This window comes from Aquarana catesbeiana, unplaced genomic scaffold (assembly GCF_042186555.1).
Source record: "Aquarana catesbeiana isolate 2022-GZ unplaced genomic scaffold, ASM4218655v1 unanchor244, whole genome shotgun sequence".
Classification (NCBI taxonomy): Eukaryota; Metazoa; Chordata; class Amphibia; order Anura; family Ranidae; genus Aquarana; species Aquarana catesbeiana.
The window spans coordinates 45,818-72,932 of NW_027362673.1; the positions used below are offsets into that span (position 1 = coordinate 45,818).

General features: G+C 44.8%; 1 protein-coding gene across 1 annotated transcript; it reads left to right on the forward strand.

Annotated features, from left to right (window-relative positions):
- Window positions 1–1,251: 1,251 nt before the first annotated feature.
- LOC141122105 (uncharacterized) lies at window positions 1,252–19,350 on the forward strand. Its single transcript, XM_073611935.1, has 2 exons — window positions 1,252–1,420; window positions 13,743–19,350. The coding sequence occupies exons 1-2, from the start codon at window positions 1,252–1,254 to the stop codon at window positions 14,864–14,866; spliced, it is 1,293 nt and encodes a 430-aa protein (XP_073468036.1). The 3' UTR covers window positions 14,867–19,350.
- Window positions 19,351–27,115: the final 7,765 nt, after the last annotated feature.

Consider the following 27,115-nt stretch of genomic DNA (forward strand, 5'->3'; position numbering starts at 1 on the left):
TGATGTCATTATTATTATATGTGGAGGATATGAATGATGTCATTATTATTATATGGAGATGATATGAATGATGTCATTATTATTATATGGAGATGATATGAATGATATCATTATTATTATATGTGGAGGATATGAATGATGTCATTATTATTATATGTGGAGGATATGAATGATGTCATTATTATTATATGGAGATGATATGAATGATATCATTATTATTATATGTGGATGATATGAATGATGTCATTATTATTATATGTGGAGGATATGAATGATGTCATTATTATATGTGGATGATATAAATGATATCATTATTATTATATGTGGATGATATGAATGATATCATTATTATTATTATATGTGGATGATATGAATGATATCATTATTATTATTATATGTGGATGATATGAATGATATCATTATTATTATATGGAGATGATATGAATGATGTAATTATTATTATATGGAGATGATATGAATGATGTCATTATTATTATATGGAGATGATATGAATGATGTCATTATTATTATATGTGGAGGATATGAATGATGTCATTATTATATGGAGATGATATGAATGATGTTATTATTATTATATGGAGATGATATGAATGATATCATTATTATATTGAGATGATATGAATGATGTCATTCTTATATGGAGATGATATGAATGATGTCATTATTATTATATGGAGATGATATGAATGATGTCATTATTATTATATGTTGATGATATGAATGATGTCATTATTATTATATGTGGAGGATATGAATGATGTCATTATTATTATATGTGGAGGATATGAATGATGTCATTATTATTATTATATGGAGATGATATGAATGATGTCATTATTATTATATGTGGATGATATGAATGATGTCGTTATTATATGGAGATGATATGAATGATGTCATTATTATTATGTGGATGATATGAATGATGTCATTATTATTATATGTGGAGGATATGAATGATGTCATTATTATTATATGGAGATGATATGAATGATGTCATTATTATTATATGGAGATGATATGAATGATGTCATTATTATTATATGTGGAGGATATGAATGATATCATTATTATTATATGGAGATGATATGAATGATGTCATTATTATTATATGTGGATGATATGAATGATGTCATTATTATTATATGCGGAGGATATGAATGATGTCATAATTATTATATGTGGAGGATATGAATGATGTCATTATTATATGGAGATGATATGCATGCCATGACTTGCCCTCGGGAGTATCCATTACCTATCACATGGACTTTTTCTGCAGATCTCCATTTTTTGGATTGCTGTGACACGGATGGATCTCCGGTATTCCTGACAGATGGAGATTCAGAGAGGATACAACATAATGCCCATGAAGAGATGATGGAGGCCATTGGTTCAGGTGAGGTTGCTGGGGGTGGAGTTCCAGGATTCTATGTGTCTATAATTACAATACATTCTTACATTCCGAGGACAAGGGGCATGGAGGTCCTATTAGGAGGTTGTGTTCCATTAGGGAGGTTGTGTCCCATAATGCCCCGTACACGCGGTCGGACTTTGTTCGGACATTCCGACAACAAAATCCATGGATTTTTTCCGACGGATGTTGTCTCAAACTTGTCTTGCATACACACGGTCACACAAAGTTGTCGGAAAATCCGATCGTTCTGAACGCGGTGACGTAAAACACATACGTTGGGACTATAAACGGGGCAGTGGCCAATAGCTTTCATCTCTTTATTCTGAGCATGCGTGGCACTTTGTGCATCGAATTTGTGTACATACGATCGGAATTTCCGACAACGGATTTTGTTGTCGGAAAATTTTATAGCCTGCTCTCAAACTTTGTGTGTCAGAAAATCCGATGGAAAATGTGTGATGGAGCCCACACACAGTCGGAATTTCTGACAACAGGGTCCTATCGCACATTTTCCATCGGAAAATCCGACCGAGTGTACGGGGCACTAGGAGGTTGTGTCCCATTAGGAGGTTGTGTCCCATTAGGAGGTTGTGTCCCATTAGGAGGTTGTGTCCCATTAGGAGGTTGTGTTCCATTAGGGAGGTTGTGTCCCATTAGGGAGATTGTGTTCCATTAGGGTGGTTGTGTCCCATTAGGGAGGTTGTGTTCCATTAGGGAGGTTGTGTCCCATTAGGAGGTTGTGTTCCATTAGGAGGTTGTGTCCCATTAGGAGGTTGCGTTCCATTAGGGAGGTTGTGTCCTATTAGGGAGGTTGTGTCCCATTAGGGAGGTTGTGTTCCATTAGGGAGGATGTGTTCCATTAGGAGGTTGTGTCCCATTAGGGAGGTTGTGTCCCATTAGGGTGGTTGTGTCCCATTAGGGAGGTTGTGTCCCATTAGGGAGGTTGTGTCCCATTAGGGAGGTTGTGTTCCATTAGGGAGGTTGTGTTCCATTAGGAGGTTGTGTCCCATTAGGGAGGTTGTGTCCCGTTAGGAGGTTGTGTTCCATTAGGAGGTTGTGTCCCATTAGGAGGTTGTGTTCCATTAGGGAGGTTGTGTTCCATTAGGGAGGTTGTGTCCCATTAGGAGGTTGTGTCCCATTAGGAGGTTGTGTCCCATTAGGGTGGTTGTGTCCCATTAGGGTGGTTGTGTCCCATTAGGGAGGTTGTGTCCCATTAGGGAGGTTGTGTTCCATTAGGAGGTTGTGTCCCATTAGGGAGGTTGTGTCCCATTAGGGTGGTTGTGTCCCATTAGGGTGGTTGTGTCCCATTAGGGAGGTTGTGTCCCCTTCCTTACTAATCTTCGTATATTCTTATCACCAGGAGGTCCTGCACAGACGGTATCAGAAAAGGCTTTATTATTCTCCAGATGAACTCATTTCTTACATTTAGGTGACCTTCAGATAGCTCTTTGTTTGGTCTGTGGGTGCTTTACATTTGTGGAATAGATGACAGTCTATACAATTGATCACTGTAGCCCCCCTTCTATTTGTATATCACTGCAGCCCCCTTCTATGTCTTGGGATCTGGTCACTGAAGCCCCCTTCTATGTCTTGGGATCCGGTCACTGCAGCCCCCTTCTGTGTCTTGGGGTCCTGTCACTACAGCCCCCTTCTGTGTCTTGGGGTCCTGTCACCACAGCCCCCTTCTGTGTCTTGGGGTCCTGTCACCACAGCCCCCTTTTGTGTCTTGGGGTCCTATCACCGCAACCCCCTTCTGTGTCTTGGAGTCTGGTTACCCACTAACAAATACTGTTGCTGTCGGTATACCCCTCCTTTTCCTGTGTAAAAACTGAGGAGAAGAAGAATCCTCCCATCATCTTTTGGGCAATGTGCTCTATTCTCAGTTTTTTACTGTGAATATATCTAAAAAATTCCTTAGGATTTTTTTTACTCTCCTCTGCTATGTCTCTCTCTCTCTCTCGTAGTTTTTTGCCACCCTTATTTCATTCTTACACTTCTTATTGCATTCCATGTAGTGTTGAAATGCTGTCAATGCCCCCTCCACTTTATATTTTTTAAATGCCGTTTTTTTCTCTTCAATAAGACTTTTTACGTTACAATTTAGCCACCCAGGTTTAACCTTCACTATTCTATATTTTTTACCCATTAGAATGCACTGTGTGATACCTTTCTTTAATATATTCCTAAAGCATTCCCATTTTTCTTCCATGTTCAATGCTTCTAGGATTTGGTCCTTGTAATGGAACATCCTGCACTCTGCTTGAGTGCTTCTGTCATATACATCTTCCTCCAGTCTGAACATAAATATCAGATATTATAGCCGCCTATTAAAACCAAGAACAATTCAGGACTCGTTTGGCTGCTAAGCTGGATCACTTTATTTGAACAAACTAACACAGATTATATACCCCACAGGAGGACACCCCCCTCCTGATCATTTACCCTAACAATACAAACTGTACACAGGATAATAATTAGAACAACAGATATATACTATAAACATTATGTTAATTAGCAACCCAGATGACTCAGTGCCCACCCAGACAGAAACAATAGGTGAATGGGAATTCAGACCTAAACAATGCTTTGATTGTTCAGGATCTCACTACAGGTCAGACTTGGTGTCCCCGAGGTTCACACAGTGCAATACACATTATCATAAGTATAAACACAGGACACCTTCAGACAATAGCAGGAGACCTACTTTCAATCAACACATTATGGTAGGGGGCCCCAGACAGATGGCTTGCTGATGACATCAACATCAGCTATGAGTCCCAAGCTGGCAGAGACCATCATGGCCTCCTTAATAATGTCTTTTTGCATTACATAAAAGAATATCTTCCTAAATGCTTGTAGCTCCCTCAAATGCCAGGGACCATAGTCGGTAGGCAGGAGGCTAGCATTCAGTCCCCTCCAAAAGCCTTTGTCCCGGGTGAGTCTGTCACATTTCTCCCCCATCAAAAGTCGATTAACAAGGTCCCAGACCTCCACCTGGTCTGGACATGCATTAGGCGGGCAGAGAGAACTCACATAGTCAGTCTGCATGATCTCTATTCTTGGCTGCAAGGAATAGTGCAGGGAATAGTTGTCATCAGTAGGTGTGGGGCAGAGTTCATTGACTCTCTGTCTAGCTGCCAGCGCTTCAGTGGTTTGTAACATTCCATGGCTAGGTCTGCTGCTGGGCAGAGGGGCCGATTGCCCCAGCTTCCTGAAGCTGTGGAGGCACTGTAGGTGCTAGGCAGAGGCCAGCGGCGCTCTGCACTGTTGCCAGTGATACAGCCGAGAGAAGAAGCTTCACTACATCAGCTTGTTGCTGGGGAGAGGGGCCGACTGCCCCGGCTCCCTGGAACTCCACAGTTGTTACCGGTGCTGGACAGAGGTTGGTAGAACTCTGCCCTGTTGCCAGCACTTCTGCTGGGGACTCCACATCATACACTCCAGCTAACTGTTGGGGCGGGAGGCCGGCTTCCTGCACTCCCAGACTGTGAATCTGCTGCTGGGGAGGAAGGTGTGACGGGAGTCACTTTGGGCGAGGGGGCCCATGGAACCCAGAATCCCTTGGGGAGGTTGGGAAACCCTTGTTTCAGCTCCCCATGCACCTCCTATATCTAAGTCACCCTGTGTCCCTAATAGGGGCACAGGGTGACCGAGAACCCCAGTCTGATCTGTACTAATCGGACTCGCTGTAAAACCACACTGGAATGTTAATATACTATATATATATATATATATATATATATATATATATATATATATAATATATATATATATATATATATATATATATAGTCTCATACTATGGTGTGCGCTGAGTTGGGTCGTTTGGGGTGTGGCTGTATTCCATTGCAATTAATATCTCATTTCTATATTCAGACTGGAGGAAGCGGTATATGACAAAAGCACTCAAGTGGAGTGTGGGACATTTCATTACAGATGGATGACCTCCGACTCTCCCAAATTGTGTAGCTGCCATTGGGGAAGTGAGCCGGCTGCTTCCTCTTCCATTTCCTCATCTGGCTGCTGGGATGACATTTCTCTCTCATGATCTCCCAGGTGCATGGATCCTGGTTGGGGAGTGAAGACCATTTCCTCCACTCTGTCTGACTGTTGGGAAGAGAGGATGACAACATCCTCTCCCTTCTCCCCGCTGGATCCTAATTTGCTGCTGGGAAGTGACCATCTCCTTCTCACCCTGGACCTCTGGAACTGCCGCAGGTGTGGGGCAGAGGTCTTGGACCCTGTCACAGACCTAGCCGGGACAGAGGCTGTTGGAGAGGACTGTATGCAAGCCTGTTGCCTTTTGATTATGGGCCCTGGATTTTCAATGGATTCATTCTGTTGGGACAAATCCTGTGAGGAGATGCTGGTGTCATCAACCTGTGTTTATGTTAATTGAATGAGCTAATGACATTGTCCTCTATACAATGTAGGAGACGGGACGACTGCATTGTGTTGATATAACTGTGTGAAACTCGGTGCCCACAAGTCTGGGCGAAAGGTCATGTCTCAGTGTATAAAGGATTAGATAATTAGCTCATGTTAATTAGGTTACATTTGTATTGTTAGAGTAATCTTCTCCTGTGTATATAAGACTGTATTCTGGTTCTGAATAAAGTGAGTTCTTGGTAGCAACAAGCAAGTGTCGCCTTGTTTGTGCTCAGAGAGGTTGGGATATCTGTATACAGACTGGGAGGAAGTGGTATATGACGGAAGCACTCAAGCAGAGTGTGGGACGTTCCGTGACATTGGTGGCAAGCAGCAGGAAAGCTTCCTGCAGTCTGGGACATCCAAACTTCCATCTGGATCCAAGGTCCAGATAGCAGGAGAGGAGAGGTACAGATACCAGCCGTCATGGATGAGGAATTCAGAAGGAGGTTGCGAGAGAAGCAGATACAGCACAGAGGACCAGTATCAGAGCAGGTCCTGCTGGGATGGTGTGATTCTATTCGCTGCAAACTCTGGAAGGAAGTGCTAGCCCGTGAGCAGCGACACCAGGGAAAAGTTCTCCCCTCCATCGAGGAAAGGTACTGGTCGCAGTACGGACTGTGGGTGCAGTTTTTGGGAGAAAAACCACACAAGAAGCAGACAGCTGAATTAAGCAGGCTGGTCTGGGCAGAGATAAAGCTGGATGAGAGCTACAGAGCCCTCCGGTGGCATGTATCCCAAGCATGTCCCTGGATAGCGGATGACAGCCCAACGGAAGGCTTAAGCTACGGCGGCTTGGGACTGTTGTTTGTGAAGCTGACAGGGGACCCTAACTTTGGGAGTGATTTGGAGCGGCGGGTGGATGAAATCATGGATTTCAGAGAAGGGCTACTGAACATTTCGGAAGTGCACTGGGCACAGGAAGATTTGGAGTTTCTGGCCGTTCAGGAATGGGAGCTAGAGATCGCCTACAGACGGCTGCTAGACATTGCTCAGTGCCAGGGCTGGGCTCCCTTTGCCTGGGACTATCAGGAAATACCCGCTGACAACCCTGAAATCCTGGCTGAAGAGTCGGCAATGTGGCAGAGCAATAGTGTGCTTTGCCAACCTGCCCCCACAGCTATGGAGGCGGAGGTCTTATGGCGGATGCAGCAATTGCTGACCGACCTTGATGATCCTGTTTCTGCATGGGATGATCTTGGATGGAGGAATGTGCCTGTCCAGCAGCATGCCAGAGAATCTGCAGTGGAAAATCTGGAGATTGCCACCCCCAAAGCTGAAGTGCTGACAACAGGGCAGAGCTCTGCTAACCTCTGCCCAGCACTGATAACATCTTCTGGGTTCCATGGACAGGAGATGGTGAACCTCCATCCCCAGACACCAGTTGCAGAGACAGGAGATTTGATAGACTTTTCTGCTGAGGAAGAACCATCGGGTGAGCCCCCAGCAGAAGAGTTGGGATTAGGGCCAAACTTCATTGCGCTCTGCTCAGCACTGATGGCATCTTCTGAGTTCCACGGACAGGAGATGGTGAACCTCTATCCACAGACACCAGTTATAGAGGTAGGGGATTTAATAGACTTTTCTGCTGAGGAAGAACAACCTGATGAGCCTCCAGCAGAAGAGCTGCTATTGGGGCCAAACTTCACTGTGCTCTGCCCCGCACCAACAGCAGTATCTGTGGAGTTACAGGGAACTTCCCCAGTTGAAGCACCGGCAACCGGGCAGAGTGCTACCAACCTCTGGCCATCACCTGCAACAACTACAGAGTTCCAGGGAGGTGGGGCAGTCGGCCTCCCTCCCCAACAGGTAGCCAGAGCAGATGGTGTGGGGTTTCCAGCAGAAGGGCTGGCAACAGGGCCGAGGACTGCTGGACTCTGCCCTCAACTAACAGAGGATGGATGTCCTGTGAAGGTGGATGGGACTTCAGTCTCCACCTGTATCCCCCAGGGATGCTGGGCAGTGGGCCCCGATCCCCAACAGCATGACAGAGTGAGCCCAGACACCCTGTCTTCTCTCCAGTGGCAGAAAGGACTCCAGGGAGAAGGGCCAGTCCAGGCCTCTCCCCAGCGGCAGATATGTTCTCTGAGAGAGGCAGAGGTTGGCTGGGTGAGTAATACTCTGTTTGGAACAATTTATTTGGGGTACTGTGTGGGTACAGGCAGTAGAGGACTGGAACTATGGACTAACTTCGGAGTCAACCCGTCTGGGGTCTCCTCCTGTGTTAGTCTCCTGCCGAAAGGGGAGAAATGTCACAGACCTAGCCGGGACAGAGGCTGTTGGAGAGGACTGTATGCAAGCCTGTTGCCTTTTGATTATGGGCCCTGGATTTTCAATGGATTCATTCTGTTGGGACACATCCTGTGAGGAGATGCTGGTGTCATCAACCTGTGTTTATGTTAATTGAATGAGCTAATGACATTGTCCTCTATACAATGTAGGAGACGGGACGACTGCATTGTGTTGATATAACTGTGTGAAACTCGGTGCCCACAAGTCTGGGCGAAAGGTCATGTCTCAGTCACCTAGGCTGTATACAGGATTAGATAATTAGCTCATGTTAATTAGGTTACATTTGTATTGTTAGAGTAATCTTCTCCTGTGTATATAAGACTGTATTCTGGTTCTGAATAAAGTGAGTTCTTGGTAGCAATAAGCAAGTGTCGCCTTGTTTGTGCTCAGAGAGGTTGGGATATCTGTATACAGACTGGGAGGAAGTGGTATATGACGGAAGCACTCAAGCGGAGTGTGGGACGTTCCGTGACAGACCCTCTGTGCGGTTGTCAGCACTTCAGCTGGAGAAGTTTCTTGTACCTCCACAGATGCTGCTGGCAGGAAATCCCATGCCCCTGTCAGTTTTGTGGGAGAAAGGCCGGCTGCCTCTTCTCTCAGGAAGGCTGAAGCTGCTGTTGGTGCTGGGCAGAGCTCGGCAATGTTCTGCCCCAATGCCAGCTCTTCTGCTGGAGGCTCACTTGGTTGTTCTTCCTCAGCAGAAAAGTCGATTAAATCACTAGTCTCTGGAGTTGCTGAAAATCCAGGGCATGGTTTGGCCGCACTTGGGCCCATAGCCAACACTTTGGCAGGTGACTCATAATTCATAACATCCTTCGATAAAAAGTGAATTAAATCCATACATTTTGTGATCTGTGGCTGGAGAGATGTGTTGGTATCTCCCATACCCTCATCCGTCTGCTGGACAGACACATTCCTCCATCCAAGATCATCCCATGCAGAAACAGGATCATCAAGGTCAGTCAACACTTGCTGCATCCGCCATAAGACCTCCGCCTCCATAGCTGCAGGCGGAGATGCGCAAATCACACTGTTACTCTGCCACATTGCCAACTCTTCAGCCAGGATTTCAGAGTTGTCAGCTGGTATTTCCTGATAGTCCCAAGTGAAGGGAGCCCAGCCCTGGCACTGAGCAGAATCTAGCTGCCGTGTAGGCCAGTGGTTCTCAACTCCTGTCCTCAGGACCCACCAACAGGCCAGGATTGCAAGATAGCTGAAATACATCACAGGTGATATCACTTGCTGCTCAGTGATTGCAGTATTCTAGTCTGCAACTCCCCAAGGTAATACTTAAAATCTGGCCTGTTGGTGGGTCCCGAGGACTGGAGTTGAGAACCACTGGTGTAGGCGATCTCCAGCTCCCATTCCTGATTGGCTAGAAACTCCAAATCTTCCAGTACCCAGGGAACTTCTGAGACATTCAGCATCCGTTCTCTGTATTCCGAGATTTCTTCCAAATGCCACTCCAATTCGCTCCCAAAGTCAGGGTCCTCAGACAGCCTCTCTAATAACAGCCCCAGGCCTCCGTAGCCAAAGCCTTCTGTTGGGGTGTCGTCTGCTGTCCATGGGCACACTTGGGCTACATACCAGAGGAGGGCTCTGTAGCTCTTGTCCAACTGCATCTCCACCTAGACCAGCCTGGTTAACTCAGCTTTCCATTTATTATGCAGTTGTTCCCCCCAAAACACCTGGAAGGAGGAGAGCATTTTTCTCTGGTGTCGCTGCTCATGGGCTAGTGCTTACTTCCAGAGTTCTCAGCGGACAGAATCATACCATTGTAGCAGGACCTGCTCTGATACTGTTCCTCTGTGCTGTATCCGCATCTCTCACAACCTCCTTCCGAATTCCTCTTCCATGACGGCTCGTATCTGTACCTCTCCTCTCCTGCTATCCCCCTCATGGCTTCTCGCAAACTGCAAACGGGACTTCTTGTGGCTTTCTTTCACCAATGTCTTTCTTCTTGTCACTCTTCCATAAAGGGCAGATTTGTGGATTGCACCACTAATAGTTGTCCTGTGGACAGATTCTCCCACCTGAGCTGTGGATCTCTGCAGCTCCTCCAGAGTTACCATGGACCTCTTGGCTGCTTCTCTCATGAATGCTCTCCATGCCTGGCCTGGCCATTTAGGTGGACGACCATATCTTGGTAGGTTTGTAGTTGTGCCATACTCTTTCCCTTTTCCGATGATGGATTGAACAGAGCTCCGTGAGATGTTCAAAGCTTTGGAGATTTTTTTTATAACCTAACCCTGCTTTATACTTCTCCACAACTTTATTCCTGACCTGTCTGGTGTGTTCCTTGGCCTTCATGATGCTGTTTGTTTACTAAGGTTCTCTAACAAACCTCTGAGGGCTTCACAGAACAGCTGTATTTATACTGAGATTAAATGACACACAGGTGGACTCTATTTACTAATTAGGTGACTTCTGAAGGCAATTGGTTCCACTAGATTTTAGTTAGGGATATCGGAGTAAAAGGGGCTGAATACAAATGCCCTCCACACTTTTCACATATTTATTTGTAAAAGATTTTGAAAATGTGTGTAATGGTATATAATGGTAACGGAACATGTGGGTAATGGTATATAATGGTAACGGAACATGTGGGTAATGGTATATAATGGTAACGGAACATGTGGGTAATGGTGTATTATGGTAACGGAACATGTTGGTAATGGTGTATAATGGTAACATAACATGTGGGTAATGGTATATAATTGTAACGGAACATGTGGGTAATGGTATATAATGGTAACGGAATATGTGGGTAATGGTATATAATGGTAACGGAACATGTGGGTAATGGTATATAATGGTAACGGAACATGTGGGTAATGGTATATAATGGTAACGGAACATGTGGGTAATGGTATATAATGGTAACATAACATGTGGGTAATGGTATATAATGGTAACGGAACATGTGGGTAATGGTATATAATGGTAACGGAACATGTGGGTAATGGTATATAATGGTAATGGAACATGTGGGTAATGGTATATAATGGTAATGGAACATGTTGGTAATGGTGTATAATGGTAACATAACATGTGGGTAATGATATATAATGGTAACGGAACATGTGGGTAATGGTATATAATGGTAACGGAATATGTGGGTAATGGTATATAATGGTAACGGAACATGTGGGTAATGGTATATAATGGTAACGGAACATGTGGGTAATGGTATATAAGGGTAACGGAACATGTGGGTAATGGTATATAATGGTAACATAACATGTGGGTAATGGTATATAATGGTAACGGAACATGTGTGTAATGGTGTATAATGGTAACGGAACATGTGGGTAATGGTATATAATGGTAACGGAACATGTGGGTAATGGTATATAATGGTGACAGAACATGTGGGTAATGGTATATAATGGTAACGGAACATGTGGGTAATGGTATATAATGGTAACAGAACATGTGGGTAATGGTGTATAATGGTAACATAACATGTGGGTAATGGTGTACAATGGTAACGGAACATGTGGGTAATGATATATAATGGTAACGGAACATGTGGGTAATGGTATATAATGGTAACGGAATATGTGGGTAATGGTATATAATGGTGACAGAACATGTGGGTAATGGTATATAATGGTAACGGAACATGTGGGTAATGGTATATAATGGTAACGGAACATGTGGGTAATGGTATATAATGGTAACGGAACATGTGGGTAATGGTGTACAATGGTAACGGAACATGTGGGTAATGGTATATAATGGTAACGGAACATGTGGGTAATGGTGTACAATGGTAACGGAACATGTGGGTAATGGTATATAATGGTAACGGAACATGTGGGTAATGGTGTACAATGGTAAGGGAACATGTGTGTAATGGTATATAATGGTAACGGAACATGTGGGTAATGGTGTACAATGGTAACGGAACATGTGGGTAATGGTATATAATGGTAACGGAATATGTGGGTAATGGTGTACAATGGTAACGGAACATGTGGGTAATGATATATAATGGTAACGGAACATGTGGGTAATGGTATATAATGGTAACGGAATATGTGGGTAATGGTATATAATGGTAACGGAACATGTGGGTAATGGTATATAATGGTAACGGAACATGTGGGTAATGGTATATAATGGTAACGGAATATGTGGGTAATGGTATATAATGGTAACGGAACATGTGGGTAATGGTATATAAGGGTAACGGAACATGTGGGTAATGGTATATAATGGTAACATAACATGTGGGTAATGGTATATAATGGTAACGGAACATGTGTGTAATGGTGTATAATGGTAACGGAACATGTGGGTAATGGTATATAATGGTAACAGAACATGTGGGTAATGGTATATAATGGTGACAGAACATGTGGGTAATGGTATATAATGGTAACGGAACATGTGGGTAATGGTATATAATGGTAACGGAACATGTGGGTAATGGTGTATAGTGGTAACATAACATGTGGGTAATGGTGTACAATGGTAATGGTATATAATGGTAACGGAACATGTGGGTAATGGTATATAATGGTAACAGAACATGTGGGTAATGGTATATAATGGTAATGGTATATAATGGTAACGGAACATGTGGGTAATGGTGTATAGTGGTAACATATCATGTGGGTAATGGTATATAATGGTAACGGAACATGTGGGTAATGGTATATAATGGTAACAGAACATGTGGGTAATGGTATATAATGGTAATGGTATATAATGGTAACGGAACATGTGGGTAATGGTATATAATGGTAACGGAACATGTGGGTAATGGTATATAATGGTAACGGAACATGTGGGTAATGGTGTACAATGGTAATGGTATATAATGGTAATGGAACATGTGGGTAATGGTGTACAATGGTAATGGTATATAATGGTAATGGAACATGTGGGTAATGGTGTATAGTGGTAACATAACATGTGGGTAATGGTATATAATGGTAACGGAACATGTGGGTAATGGTGTACAATGGTAATGGTATATAATGGTAATGGAACATGTGGGTAATGGTGTATAGTGGTAACATAACATGTGGGTAATGGTATATAATGGTAACATAACATGTGGGTAATGGTATATAATGGTAACGGAACATGTGGGTAATGGTGTACAATGGTAATGGTATATAATGGTAACAGAACATGTGGGTAATGGTGTATAGTGGTAACATAACATGTGGGTAATGGTATATAATGGTAACGGAACATGTGGGTAATGGTATATAATGGTAACAGAACATGTGGGTAATGGTGTACAATGGTAATGGTATATAATGGTAATGGAACATGTGGGTAATGGTATATAATGGTAACATAACATGTGGGTAATGGTATATAATGGTAACGGAACATGTGGGTAATGGTGTACAATGGTAATGGTATATAATGGTAATGGAACATGTGGGTAATGGTGTATAGTGGTAACATAACATGTGGGTAATGGTATATAATGGTAACATAACATGTGGGTAATGGTATATAATGGTAACGGAACATGTGGGTAATGGTATATAATGGTAACTAAGTGCTGTTTTTTTTCCATTGAATCTTCATAATGTTCTGTACCTCATTTTCTCTTCAGTTGGTGAATCCGGTCACCCAAGGAACGCCATCCCATCCACAGGCACAGCTCACACAACAGATGATTTTCTGCTGCAAACTCCAAGGAGAAGAAACCGTAGGACAAGGTGTGACCCTGTGAAGGTCCTGTCAGCCAATGTTCCTATTGGTTGCAGGGCATTTGGGCATCTAACAATCCCTAGCAGTCAGAGAAGAACCATATTAAACCACGGCCTTGTGTTTGGTGGGTCAGAGAGTGAGGACTGCTCAGAGTCAGCTCTAGCTGTGGATTTTGGGTCATATATTTGTATCGAGTGTGGTCAAAGCTTTTCTCAGGAGACGTCATACATTGAGCACCGCCAGCTGCACAACCCATATAGTCCCGGAGTTGTTCTTACTGCCAGTAGTAAAGTATGTGATGGTGACCCTAAAATCCGCTCAGCAGAACAGAAGCGATCAGGGAAAGAGTTTGTGTGTGCGGATTGTGGTAAAACATTTATTGGGAAGTCCAATCTCATCGTTCATCAACGTTCCCACACCGGTGAGAAGCCGTATGGCTGCATCTTCTGTGGGAAACACTTTGGACGAAGTTCGGTTCTTCGTAAACATGAACGCATCCACACCGGGGAAAAGCCGTACGCCTGTGTTTACTGTGGGAAACAATTCAGCCAGAATTCTGGGCTGAAGAACCATGAGCGAATTCACACAGGTGAAAAACCATACGCTTGTATCGAATGTGGACGGCGGTTCAGCCAGAGTGCTGACCTTATGGTTCATTATAGGACCCACACGGGTGAAAAGCCCTTTATATGTACTGAGTGCGGAAACAGCTTCATCCGCAGCTCCGACCTCGTCATACACCAAAGAACTCATTCTGGCATTAAACCATTTACTTGTACAGACTGCGGTAAAAGCTTTAGTCAGAGATCCCAAATTATACGCCACCGGAGAACCCACACAGGTGAGCGCCCATTTACCTGTGAAGTGTGCAGAAAAAGCTTTATCCTCAGCTCTGAACTAAAGAAACATCACCGTGTCCATACCGGGGAGAAGCCTTACAAGTGTAAAGATTGTGGAAAGTCCTTCCGCCATTGTTCCAACATGAGCCGCCACCAGAAGATGCACATCGAGCTCGAGCTTCTATAGACGCAAGCACATTCATAATTCCTGTCCTATTTTATACCACAGATGAGCTTCAATCATTGCACCACCATGAGCCACCACCAGACGATGCACATTGAACTCAAGCTTCTCTAGATGTGAGCACATTCATAATTCCTTTCCATCTCATTTTATATGAGAAATAAGCTGTGTGCACTTCAATCACTTCTCCACCATGAAGGTCCATCAGAAGATACATATGAAACTCCAGCCCCTCTAGATGTGAGCCCCATTGTAATTTCTGTATTTACTTCAATTAATGCTTCACCATGAAAATTGTCATCAGAAAGTACACATGGAGTTTGAGTTCCTCTAGATGTGAACACTGTCACGGCTTCTGTTCATCTTGTTTAATATGATAGATGCGATGAGTGTACTTCAATCATTTCTCTACCATGAAGGTCCATCAGAACATACACATGGAGCTTAAGCACTTCAAACACTTCCCCACCATAAAGGTCCATCAGAAGGTACACATGTCACGACTTCTATTCCTTTCATTTATTATGATAGATGAGATGAGTGTATCTTCAATCACTTCTCCATTATGAAGGTCCATCAAAAGGTACACATTTAACTCCAGCTCCTCTAGACATGGGCACAGCTATGGTAATACTATAGCAGTGTGTTTAAGTAAGAGATTGCAGCAATGATACAAGAGATATCAGAGACTGAGGACATGATACAAGAGATGGGTTAGAGACTGGGGACATGATACAGGAGATGGGTTAGAGACTGAGGACATGCTACAGGAGATGGTTAGAGACTGAGGACATGATACAAGAGATGTCAGAGACTGAGGACATGATACAAGAGATGTCAGAGACTGAGGACATGCTACAGGAGATGGTTAGAGACTGGGGACATGATACAAGAGATGTCAGAGACTGAGGACATGATACAAGAGATGTCAGAGACTGAGGACATGCTACAGGAGATGGTTAGAGACTGGGGACATGATACAAGAGATGTCAGAGACTGAGGACATGATACAAGAGATGTCAGAGACTGGGTACATGCTACAGTAGATGGTTAGAGACTGGGGATATGATACAAGAAATGGTTAGAGATTGAGGACATGAGGACCACCGTAAATGTCCATCAGAAGGTACACATGGAGATAGAGCTCCTTTTTAAATGTGAGCACCACCATATTTGTAATTTCAGATAATAGGTGAGCTGTGTGTTTCAATTTCTGCTCCACCATGAAACATCCACCAGCAGGTGCACAAGGAGCTAGAGCTCCTCTGGATGTCAACACAATCATGGCTTCTGTCCTTCTCGTCTTATATGATTTAGGAGTTGTGTGTACTCCAAGAGTAAAAAAAGAGGGGCATCACTCATAATAAATTGTCTAAATAGTTTATTATTTGTAGTGCCTGTTTAAAAGCCAACACATTTCATGAGTTCCCGCAGCCCCCTTCATCGGGGTTAGAGAAAGGCTGAACATAGAAAACTAGGTTTCCTGAAGGATTTGGTTGGGAATAATGTGATGCGGTTAGATACTTGGGCTTATTCCATTTGTGTGTACTGATCCACCATGAATATCTTCATGAGATGCACATAGATCCAAGCTCCTCTAGATGTGAGCACCATCAGAACTCTCCGTTTCATCTTATTTTTTATATAAGTTTCAATCACTGCTCCACCATAAATGACCATTAGAATGTGCACACAAGGCTTATTCTTCTGTTTTGTCCATTCCTTTTTTGTATTATTTTAGATATTAGGTCATGGTTCCTGTATTAGAGCCCAATGAAAGATGCACATGAATCTTGGTCCTCTCTCAGCAGGACAACACCAACCTAGCACCCATTTCTCCTATGTCAGAGTACGTGGATTGAAAACTGGCTACAAGGGCGAGGTCAGAGGGTGGTGATAAATGGGGAGTACTCGGAATGGTCAGGGGTGGGTAGTGGGGTTCCCCAGGGTTCTGTGCTGGGACCAATCCTATTTAATTTGTTCATAAACGATCTGGAGGATGGGATAAACAGTTCAATCTCTGTATTTGCAGACGATACTAAGCTAAGCAGGGCAATAACTTCTCCGCAGGATGTGGAAACCTTGCAAAAAGACCTGAACAAATTAATGGGGGAGGGGCAACTACATGGCAAATGAGGTTCAATGTAGAAAAATGTAAAATAATGCATTTGGGTGGCAAAAATCTGAATGCAATCTATAGACTGGGGGGAGAACCTCTGGGGGGATCTAGGATGGAAAAGGACCTGGGGGTCCTAGTAGATGATAGGCTCAGCAATGGCATGCAATGCCAAGCTGCTGCTAACAAAGCAAACAGAATATTGGCATTAAAAAGGGATCAACTCCAGAGATAAAACGATAATTCTCCCGCTCTACAAGACTCTGGTCCGGCCGCACCTGGAGTATGCTGTCCAGTTCTGGGCACCAGTCCTCAGGAAGGATGTACTGGAAATGGAGCGAGTACAAAGAAGGGCAACAAAGCTAATAAAGGGTCTGGAGGATCTTAGTTATGAGGAAAGGTTGTGAGCACTGAACTTATTCTCTCTGGAGAAGAGACGCTTGAGAGGGGATATGATTTCATTATATAAATACCGGACTGGTGACCCCACAATATATAAATACCGGACTGGTGACCCCACAATATACAAATACCGGACTGGTGGCCCCACAATATATAAATACCAGACTGGTGACCCCACAATATATAAATACCGGACTGGTGACCCCGCAATAAGGAGAAAACTTTTTCGCGGAAGAGAGTTTAACAAGACTCGCGGCCACTCACTAAAATTAGAAGAAAAGAGGTTTAACCTTAAACTACGTAGAGGGTTCTTTACTGTAAGAGCAGCAAGGATGTGGAATTCCCTTCCACGGGCAGTGGTCTTGGGGGGGGGGCATTGATAGTTTCAAGAAACGATTAGATAATCACCTGAACTACTGCAACATAGAGGGATATACAATCTAATACTGACATACAATCACACATAGGTTGAACTTGATGTCTTTTTTCAACCTCACCTACTATGACTATGAGATAAGCTATGTGCATCTAGTTCTGGATGTGTTTGCCTCCATCTCTAAATCTTTAACATGAATCACCATAAGTAGAGGCACACAGAGCTTCTCCAGATATTTCTGGTGTGTATCGTTTCCTAGACGCATACATAAACCAACTGGAGCACGGATCTGATAAGGCCTTTCATCACTGCTCCAAGGTGAGCCACCATCATAGGATATGGACATAGCTGTAGCTGGACCAAAATTGTGTTCTTCCATGACTTTTCATATCATCTGGGTGAGCATTCTGTTCAGTACCAACAACCAATACACTTTGACCTTGAGGCCACATTTGGGCTGATGTCTGAGCTTTCATCACTTCATGCTTCCATCACTATTCCACCATAAGCATTCATTACTTCCTTGCCATCACTCTTTTACTATGGACCATCATTAGAAGATGAATAAAAAGCTTCTAGCCACAAATGCCATCATAGTGTCCATTTGTCTCTTAACATTGTACATAGATGTTATTGCCACACCTTTGCTTGTGTGTCATAGAGCTGGACCTGTATGTGGAATGCCCTTCAGTTTATCCTGCAACATGTGCCTCTACGAGAAGAGACATTTGAGGGCTGTTGTCTGAGCATTCATTACTCTGTATCGATCCATCTTCCATTCCATTCATCCATCCATTACTCTATGTTTGTTTCCACCCCTCTTCCATTCACGCATTATTCTGTTTCCATCCCTCTTCCATTCATTTATTACTCTATGTTTGTTTCCATCTTGGGCCATCATCAGGAGATGCATATAAATCTTCTAGGTGTGAACCCCATGAGGGTATCTGTCTTCTCCCTGTCGTAGAAGATATGTCTACAACTATGCTTGTGTGCCACCCAGCTCCACCATCCAATGAGAAGATGGAGTTGGAGCTTCTTGGTCATACATTTGTTTTATCTCATGAAGATGAGCTCTTTGTACTGAGTGCCAACTACCCACAGGCAGGAAGAAGTCTTTCCATCACTGCTTCAACATAAGATGCCATCCAAACATGTACATGGAGTTCATATTGTCCCAGCTGTGTTCCATCCAAACCAGTGGAAGTAAAATCCAGAGAATGTTTGTTGGGTCACTTCGCTCCTGGAATCTGCCTGCTGCGAAATTTACACTGCCACTAATACAGAATCGTGTTCTGGTTCTGAGTCCATTGTCAATGGTTACAGCTTTCTAGTTCTGAACAATCAACATGCCTTGCCTGACAATGGTGAACCTTTATGGGTCCTAAAACAGGTGCACTTTAAAATGAATCAGTTATGCTTTATATGGTGTTATTGATTCTCTGTATACTGTTACTTTGCACAAAGTCTGCCTGTTATGGTGGCCATGGCCAAGTCACTGCATAAGTCATCAAAATGTCTGTCTGTGTTTATGATAGTGTGTTCAGCCATTGTACTACCTATCCAATAAATTGTGTTTCTCATTTCATCCTTCATCGTTGGTAATTACTGGACTGGAGAGACAATTTGGGTTTCTACTGCATGGATCACATTAACGCCTAAGATTGGGAGAGGTGAGACCGCCACTAACCCAAAGATTGGTAGAGGTGACACCGACACAAACCCAAATATTGGTAGAGGTGACACCGACACAAACCCAAAGGTTGGTAAAGGTGACACCGACACAAACCCAAAGATTGGTAGAGGTGACACCGACACAAATCTGAAAGGTTGGTAAAGGTGACACCGACACAAATCTGAAAGGTTGGTAAAGGTGACACCGACACAAACCCAAAGATTGGTAGAGGTGACACCGACACAAACCCAAAGATTGGTAGAGGTGACACCGACACAAATCTGAAAGGTTGGTAAAGGTGACACCGACACAAACCCAAAGGTTGGTAGAGGTGACACCGACACAAACCCAAAGATTGGTAGAGGTGACACCGACACAAACCCAAATATTGGTAGAGGTGACACCGACACAAACCCAAAGGTTGGTAGAGGTGACACCGACACAAACCCAAAGATTGGGAGAGGTGACACCGACACAAACCCAAAGATTAGTAGAGGTGACACAAACCCAAAGATTGGTAGAGGTGACACCGACACAAATCTGAAAGGTTGGTAAAGGTGACACAAACCCAAAGATTGGGAGAGGTGACACCGACACGAACCCAAAGGTTGGTAGAGGTGACACCGACACAAACCCAAAGATTGGTAGAGGTGACACCGACACAAATCTGAAAGGTTGGTAGAGGTGACGCCGACACAAACCCAAAGATTGGTAGAGGTGACACGGACACAAACTCAAAAATTGGTAGAGGTGACACCGACACAAACCCAAAGATTGGTAGAGGTGACACCGACACAAATCTGAAAGGTTGTTAGAGGTGACACCGACACAAACTCAAAAATTGGGAGAGGTGACACCGACACAAACCCAAAGATTGGGAGAGGTGACACCGACACAAACCCAAAGATTGGGAGAGGTGACACCGACACAAACCCAAAGGTTGGTAGAGGTGACACCGACACAAACTCAAAAATTGGTAGAGGTGACACCGACACAAACCCAAAGGTTGGTAGAGGTGACACCGACACAAACCCAAAGATTGGTAGAGGTGACACCGACACAAACCCAAAGGTTGGTAGAGGTGACACCGACACAAACCCAAAGGTTGGTAGAGGTGACACCGACACAAACCCAAAGGTTGGTAGAGGTGACACCGACACAAACCCAAAGATTGGTAGAGGTGACACCGACACAAACCCAAAGGTTGGGAGAGGTGACACTGACACAAACCAAAAGATTGGGAGAGGCAACAACGACACAAACCTAAAGATTGGTAGAGGTGACACCGACACAACCAATTAATTGGGAGAGGCGATACCGACACAAACCCAAAGATTGGTAGAGGTGACACCGACATAAACCCAAAAGGTTGGTAGAGGTAACACCGACACAAAGGTTGGTAGAGGTGACACCGACACAAACCCAAAGATTGGTAGAGGTGACACCGACACAAACCCAAAGGTTGGTAGAGGTGACACCGACACAAACCCAAAGATTGGTAGAGGTGACAACGACACAAACCCAAAGGTTGGTAGAGGTGACACCGACACAAACCCAAAGGTTGTTAGAGGTGACACCGACACAAACCCAAAAGGTTGTTAGAGGTGACACCGACATAAACCCAAAAGGTTGGTAGAGGTGACACCGACACAAAGGTTGGTATAGGTGACACCGACACAAACCCAAAGATTGGTAGAGGTGACACCGACACAAAGGTTGGTATAGGTGACACCGACACAAACCCAAAGATTGGTAGAGGTGACACCGACACAAACCCAAAGATTGGTAGAGGTGACACCGACACAAACCCAAAGGTTGGTAGAGGTGACACTGACACAAACCCAAAGATTGGTAGAGGTGACACCGACACAAAGATTGGTAGAGGTGACACCGACACAAACCCAAAGATTGGTAGAGGTGACACCGACACAAAGATTGGTAGAGGTGACACCGACACAAACCCAAAGATTGGTAGAGGTGACGCCAACACAAACCCAAAGATTGGTAGAGGTGACACCGACACAAACCCAAAGGTTGGTAGAGGTGACACCGACACAAACCCAAAGGTTGGTAGAGGTGACACCGACACAAACCCAAAGATTGGTAGAGGTAACACAAGCATTAAGACAAATGTAAGGCAGGAAGAGGTCCTGTCAGGAATATTGTTTAAAGCGGGGGTCCACCTATCTATCATTGTTTTTTTTTTTTTTAGTTCATTCACAAACTTTTCTTCTCAGCATTACATACTCACATATTGTGTGTAATATGTCCGCCTGTGTCAGATTTTGTCGGAAAGAATAACTTATATTATTCACTGCAGGCGGTTTCCATCTTCATTGTGGGCATTTGAAGCCCACAAGCATTTATTTCCTGGATGTGGTGAATGCTGTGCTCCCAGCATTCACCGCTCGTTCCCGCACATGCTCAGTGACATCCTGGGAAGCCTGAGACTAGCTCCCAGGAGTCTGTGAGAGGCTAGAAACACGCCTACTCCCACGGGAGGAGAACCAGGAAGTGCAAAGAAGAATAGAAAAATAAAAGGTAATTACGGCCATTTAAATTTTTTTAAACAGCATGTCAGCATCTAGGCAAGGAAGAGAATACATACAGATATTGTTCAAAATTTGGGTGGAACCCCGCTTTAAGTTGGGGGGGGGGGATGATAAAATGTGGAATAAGGAGGCAGTGCCATATATTAATGTCCACCATATGCAGATGATATAGAGTACATATGTCAAACACAAGGCCTGTGGGCCCAATCCGGCCTGCCTGTCAATTTCATGTGGCCCTCGCACCCATGACATTTTTTTTTTAGCTGGAATGTAATGTAACTCTGTTCTGCCACCTCCAGCTCTCTCCTTCTGCTCCCCTCACAGCACTGTCACCTACACTGCTAGGAGGTAAAAGAGCCAGTCCAGTTGGGTAAGATGCAAGGAAGCTTTTTGGGAGGGAGGAAGTGGAACTGAAATGAACAGTCTGTGAATGAAAGCTGAACCCTGTACACCCCTAAACCCTGCACACTGTATGTAGCGCACTCAACCCTGCACACAGCACACCCCTAAACCCTGCACACTGTATGTAGCGCACTCAACCCTGCACAGAGCACACCCCTAAACCCTGCACTCTGTATGTAGCGCACTCAACCCTGCACACAGCACACCCCTAAACCCTGCACTCTGTATGTAGCGCACTCCTCAACCCTGCACAGAGCACACCCCTAAACCCTGCACTCTGTATGTAGCGCACTCCTCAACCCTGCACACAGCACACCCCTAAACCCTGCACTCTGTATGTAGCGCACTTTTCAACCTTGCACACTGTGCATAGCACACCCCTAAACCCTGCAATCTGTAGCGCACCCCTAAACCCTGCACACTGTGCATAGCACACCCCTAAACCCTGCACTCTGTAGCGCACCCCTAAACCCTGCACACTGTGCATAGCACACCCCTCAACCCTGCACACTGTGCATAGCACACCCCTCAACCCTGCACTCTGTATGTAGCGCATTCCTCAACCCTGCATACTGTGCATAGCACACCCCTAAACCCTGCACTCTGTATGTAGCCCACTCCTCAACCCTGCACACTGTTCATAGCACACCCCTAAACCCTGCACATTGTATGTAGCACACTCTTCAACCCTGCACACTGTTCATAGCACACCCCTAAACCCTGCACTCTGTATGTAGCGCACTCTTCAACCCTGCACACTGTGCATAGAAGACCCCTAAACCCTACACACTGTATGTAGCGCACTCCTTAACCCTGCACTCTGTGCGTAGCGCACTCCTCAACCCTACACACTGTTCATAGCACACCCCTAAACCCTGCACTCTGTATGTAGCGCACTCTTCAACCCTGCACACTGTGCATAGAAGACCCCTAAACCCTACACACTGTATGTAGCGCACTCCTTAACCCTGCACTCTGTGCGTAGCGCACTCCTCAACCCTACACACTGTTCATAGCACACCCCTAAACCCTGCACTCTGTATGTAGCGCACTCTTCAACCCTGCACACTGTGCATAGAAGACCACTAAACCCTGCACTCTGTACTTAGCGGACCCCTAAACCCTGCACTCAATATGTAGGACACACCTGAATGCTGCACTATACACATAGTGCACCACTGAATATTGCACCCTGTGCATAGGACACCCCTGAACTCTGCACTTTGTACATAGTGCACTCCTAAACCCTGTACATAACACGCTCCTGGTATTTATTGGCAGTTAAGATCCTCCAATTGTTAGTGCAATATGGCCACATCCACTGTTCGATCTGGTTCGGGGGGGGGGGGCATGGATAAAATGTGTCTTACAGATACAAGCGGCCCTTTAAGGGCATCCATAATGTTGATGTGACCCGTGATGAAATGGAGTTTGACACCCCTGATATAGAGCATTAGTACACATGAAAAGGAGCTGAGAGTACCGTCTGGAAATTAGAAAGGTAAGAAATATTAATATACAATAATTCACATTAATCTAAAAAATATAAGAGGAAATCTACATTTTTAATTTTATTTCTAGTCATGAAAATATACAAAATGATTTTATGTTCCCCTAAAAGTCCAAGTTCATCTTTTCCAGAAAACAGGCTCTGCAGCCAAAGGGCCCCAGAAGATATAAAACAGTTCTAACAAAAATCACGATAAAAGGGGCGCCAACCCAATAGCAGTTATTAATAAACGGATACATTTTTAAAGTGCAGCTGCCCCTTTAAGTGTAAAACACACTAGAATTTTTGGATTATTTATTTCAGGTACTTATATAGCGCGGTCAATTTTACGCAGCGCTTTACATATACATTGTACATTCACATCAATTCCTGCCCAAAAGGCACTTTCACACTGGGGGCGGGGACATTAGCGGTAAAGCGCTGCTAGTTTTAGCGGCGCTTTACCGCTGTTTCAGCTGCATTTTTCGGGCCTCTAGTGGGAAGCTTTTAATCCCCGCTAGCGGACAAATAAAGGGTTAAAAGCGCCCGCAAAGTGCGGCTGCCGAAGCGCTTTGGCAGCGCTGGCCATTGATTTCAATGGCAGGGCAGTTTAGGAGCGCTGTATTCACCGCTTCCGCACCGCCCCAAAGATGCGGCTTGCAGGACTTTTTTTCCCGTCCCTCGAGCGCACCGCCCCGGCGTGGAAGCCCTCAGGATATCACACTTGGGCTGCAAGGGAGGCGTTTTTCAGGCGCTTCACATGTGCTATTTGTAGCCCAAAAGCGCCTGAAAAATGCCTCCAGTGTGAAAGTAGCCTAAAGGAGCTTACAATCTAAGGTCCCCAATTCACATTTATACACATACTGGGGCCCATTTAGACAAGATCCAATCAACCTAACAGCATGTCTTTGTAGTGTGGGAGGAAACCCGCACAGGGAGAACATGGAAACTCCAGGCAGGTAGTGTCATGGTTGGGATTCGAATCAGTGATCCTTTTTTTTTTTTTTTTGCTGCTAGGCGAAAGTGCTAACCACTACACCACTGTGCTGCCCAGAATCATATATAGTATCCACACATAAACCCAATGGTGAGCAACTAGAAGGCCTCATACACACGGGACGCTTTTGGACAGTTTCGCAGCAGCTGTTTTTGGCTTCAGACATTTTTTTCTACAGTCAATAAACTCCCCCCTCATGTTCTCCTATGTCTCCATGTTCTGCATGTTCTCACATGTCCCCCCATGTCTCCATGTTCTCTCACGTTCTCCCATGTGTCCATGTTCTCCCATGTCCTCCCATGTCTCCATGTTCTCCCATGTCTCATGTCCCCCCCATGTCTCCCATGTCTCCATGTTCTCCCATGTCCCATGTCCCCCCCATGTCTCCCATGTCTCCATGTTCTCCCATGTCCCATGTCCCCCCCATGTCTCCATGTTCTCCCATGTCCCATGTCCCCCCCATGTCTCCCATGTCTCCATGTTCTCCCATGTCCCCCCATGTCTCCATGTTCTCCCATGTCTTCTATGTCTCCATGTTCTCCCATGTCCCATGTCCCCCCCATGTCTCCCATGTCTCCATGTTCTCGCACGTTCTCCCATGTCCCATGTCCCCCCCATGTCTCCCATGTCTCCATGTTCTCCCATGTCCCCCCATGTCTCCATGTTCTCTCACGTTCTCCCATGTGTCCATGTTCTCCCATGTCCCCCCATGTCTCCATGTTCTCCCATGTCTCCTATGTCTCCATGTTCTCCCATGTCCCCCCATGTCTCCATGTTCTCCCATGTCCCCCCATGTCTCCATGTTCTCTCACGTTCTCCCATGTGTCCATGTTCTCCCACGTCTCCTATGTCTCCATGTTCTCCCATGTCCCATGTCCACCCCATGTATCCCATGTCTCCATGTTCTCCCATGTCCCCCCATGTTCTCCCATGTCCCCCCCATGTCTCCATGTTCTTCCTTGTTCTCCCATGTCTCCATGTTCTCCCATGTCTCCATGTTCCATGTCCCCCCCATGTCTCCTATGTCTCCATGTTCTCCCATGTCTCCCATGTCCCCCATATGTCTCCCATGTGTCCATGTTCTCCCATGTCCCCCCATGTTCTCCCATGTCTCCATGTTCTCCCATGTCCCCCCATGTCTCCTATGTCTCCATGTTCTCCCATGTCCCCCCATGTTCTCCCATGTCTCCATGTTCTCCCATGTCCCCCCATGTCTCCCATGTGTCCATGTTCTCCCATGTCCCCCCATGTTCTCCCATGTCCCCCCATGTCTCCATGTTCTCCCATGTCCCACCCCATGTCTCCTATGTCTCCATGTTCTCCCATGTACCCCCCATGTCTCCCATGTGTCCATGTTCTCCCATGTCCCCCCATGTTCTCCCATGCCCCCCCATGTTCTCCCATGTCCCCCCATGTCTCCATGTTATCCCATGTCCCCATGGTATCCCATGTCCCCATGGTATCCCATGTCCCCATGTTATCCCATGTCTCCATGTTATCCTATGTCTCCATGTTATCCTATGTCTCCATGTCCATGCACACATAGGCTGTTATCAAGTGTTTTTGGTTGTAAAAATTAGTGGGTTCCGTTTTTCAGCTGTTTTCCGCTCTAATGCCTAAAAACTTTATTATAATGTCCAGTGTGGATGAGGCCTCATTCTCAAATCATATACCCACAATCCTCATTTCCACCAGTATAATAGTACATAACATGGACAACTTCTAATCAATAATGTCCCAAAGCACCGCGTCTTTAAATAATCTTGTGAGATGAAATTTCAATCAAATCCCATAAAGTGCTCCACCACGCATACTCACCAATGAGGTCACCTAAATCGCTTTCCATATGGGTACAAGTATGGAAGGTGGAATAAATCCATAATCACCAAAAACTCCAGCCCAGAGAAAAGACACAAGCACAATAAAATACTCCCGTGGTGCAGAATATTTATTAGGATTTGAGGAATTCAAATATACAAATTAACCACTCACGTGTACACTATATTGTCAAAAGTATTGGGACGCCTGCCTTTACACACACATGACCTTTAATGACATCCCAGTCTTTGTCCGGAGGGTTCAAATATTGAGTTGGCTCCGCCCTTTGCAGCTATAACAAACAGCTTCACCTCTTCTGGGAAGGCCGTCCACAAGGTTTAGGAGGGTGTCTATGGGAATGTTTGACCATTCTTCCAGAAGAGCATTTGTGAGGTCAGGCACTGATGTTGGACGAGAAGGCCTGG

Excerpts from the sequence above, each read along its gene's own strand:
- LOC141122105 (XM_073611935.1), top strand. The coding sequence starts at position 1,252 with ATGACTTGCCCTCGGGAGTATCCATTACCTATCACATGGACTTTTTCT. Across the intron at positions 1,421-13,742 it reads GATGGAGGCCATTGGTTCAG|TTGGTGAATCCGGTCACCCA; the intron begins GTGAGGTTGCTG and ends TTTTCTCTTCAG.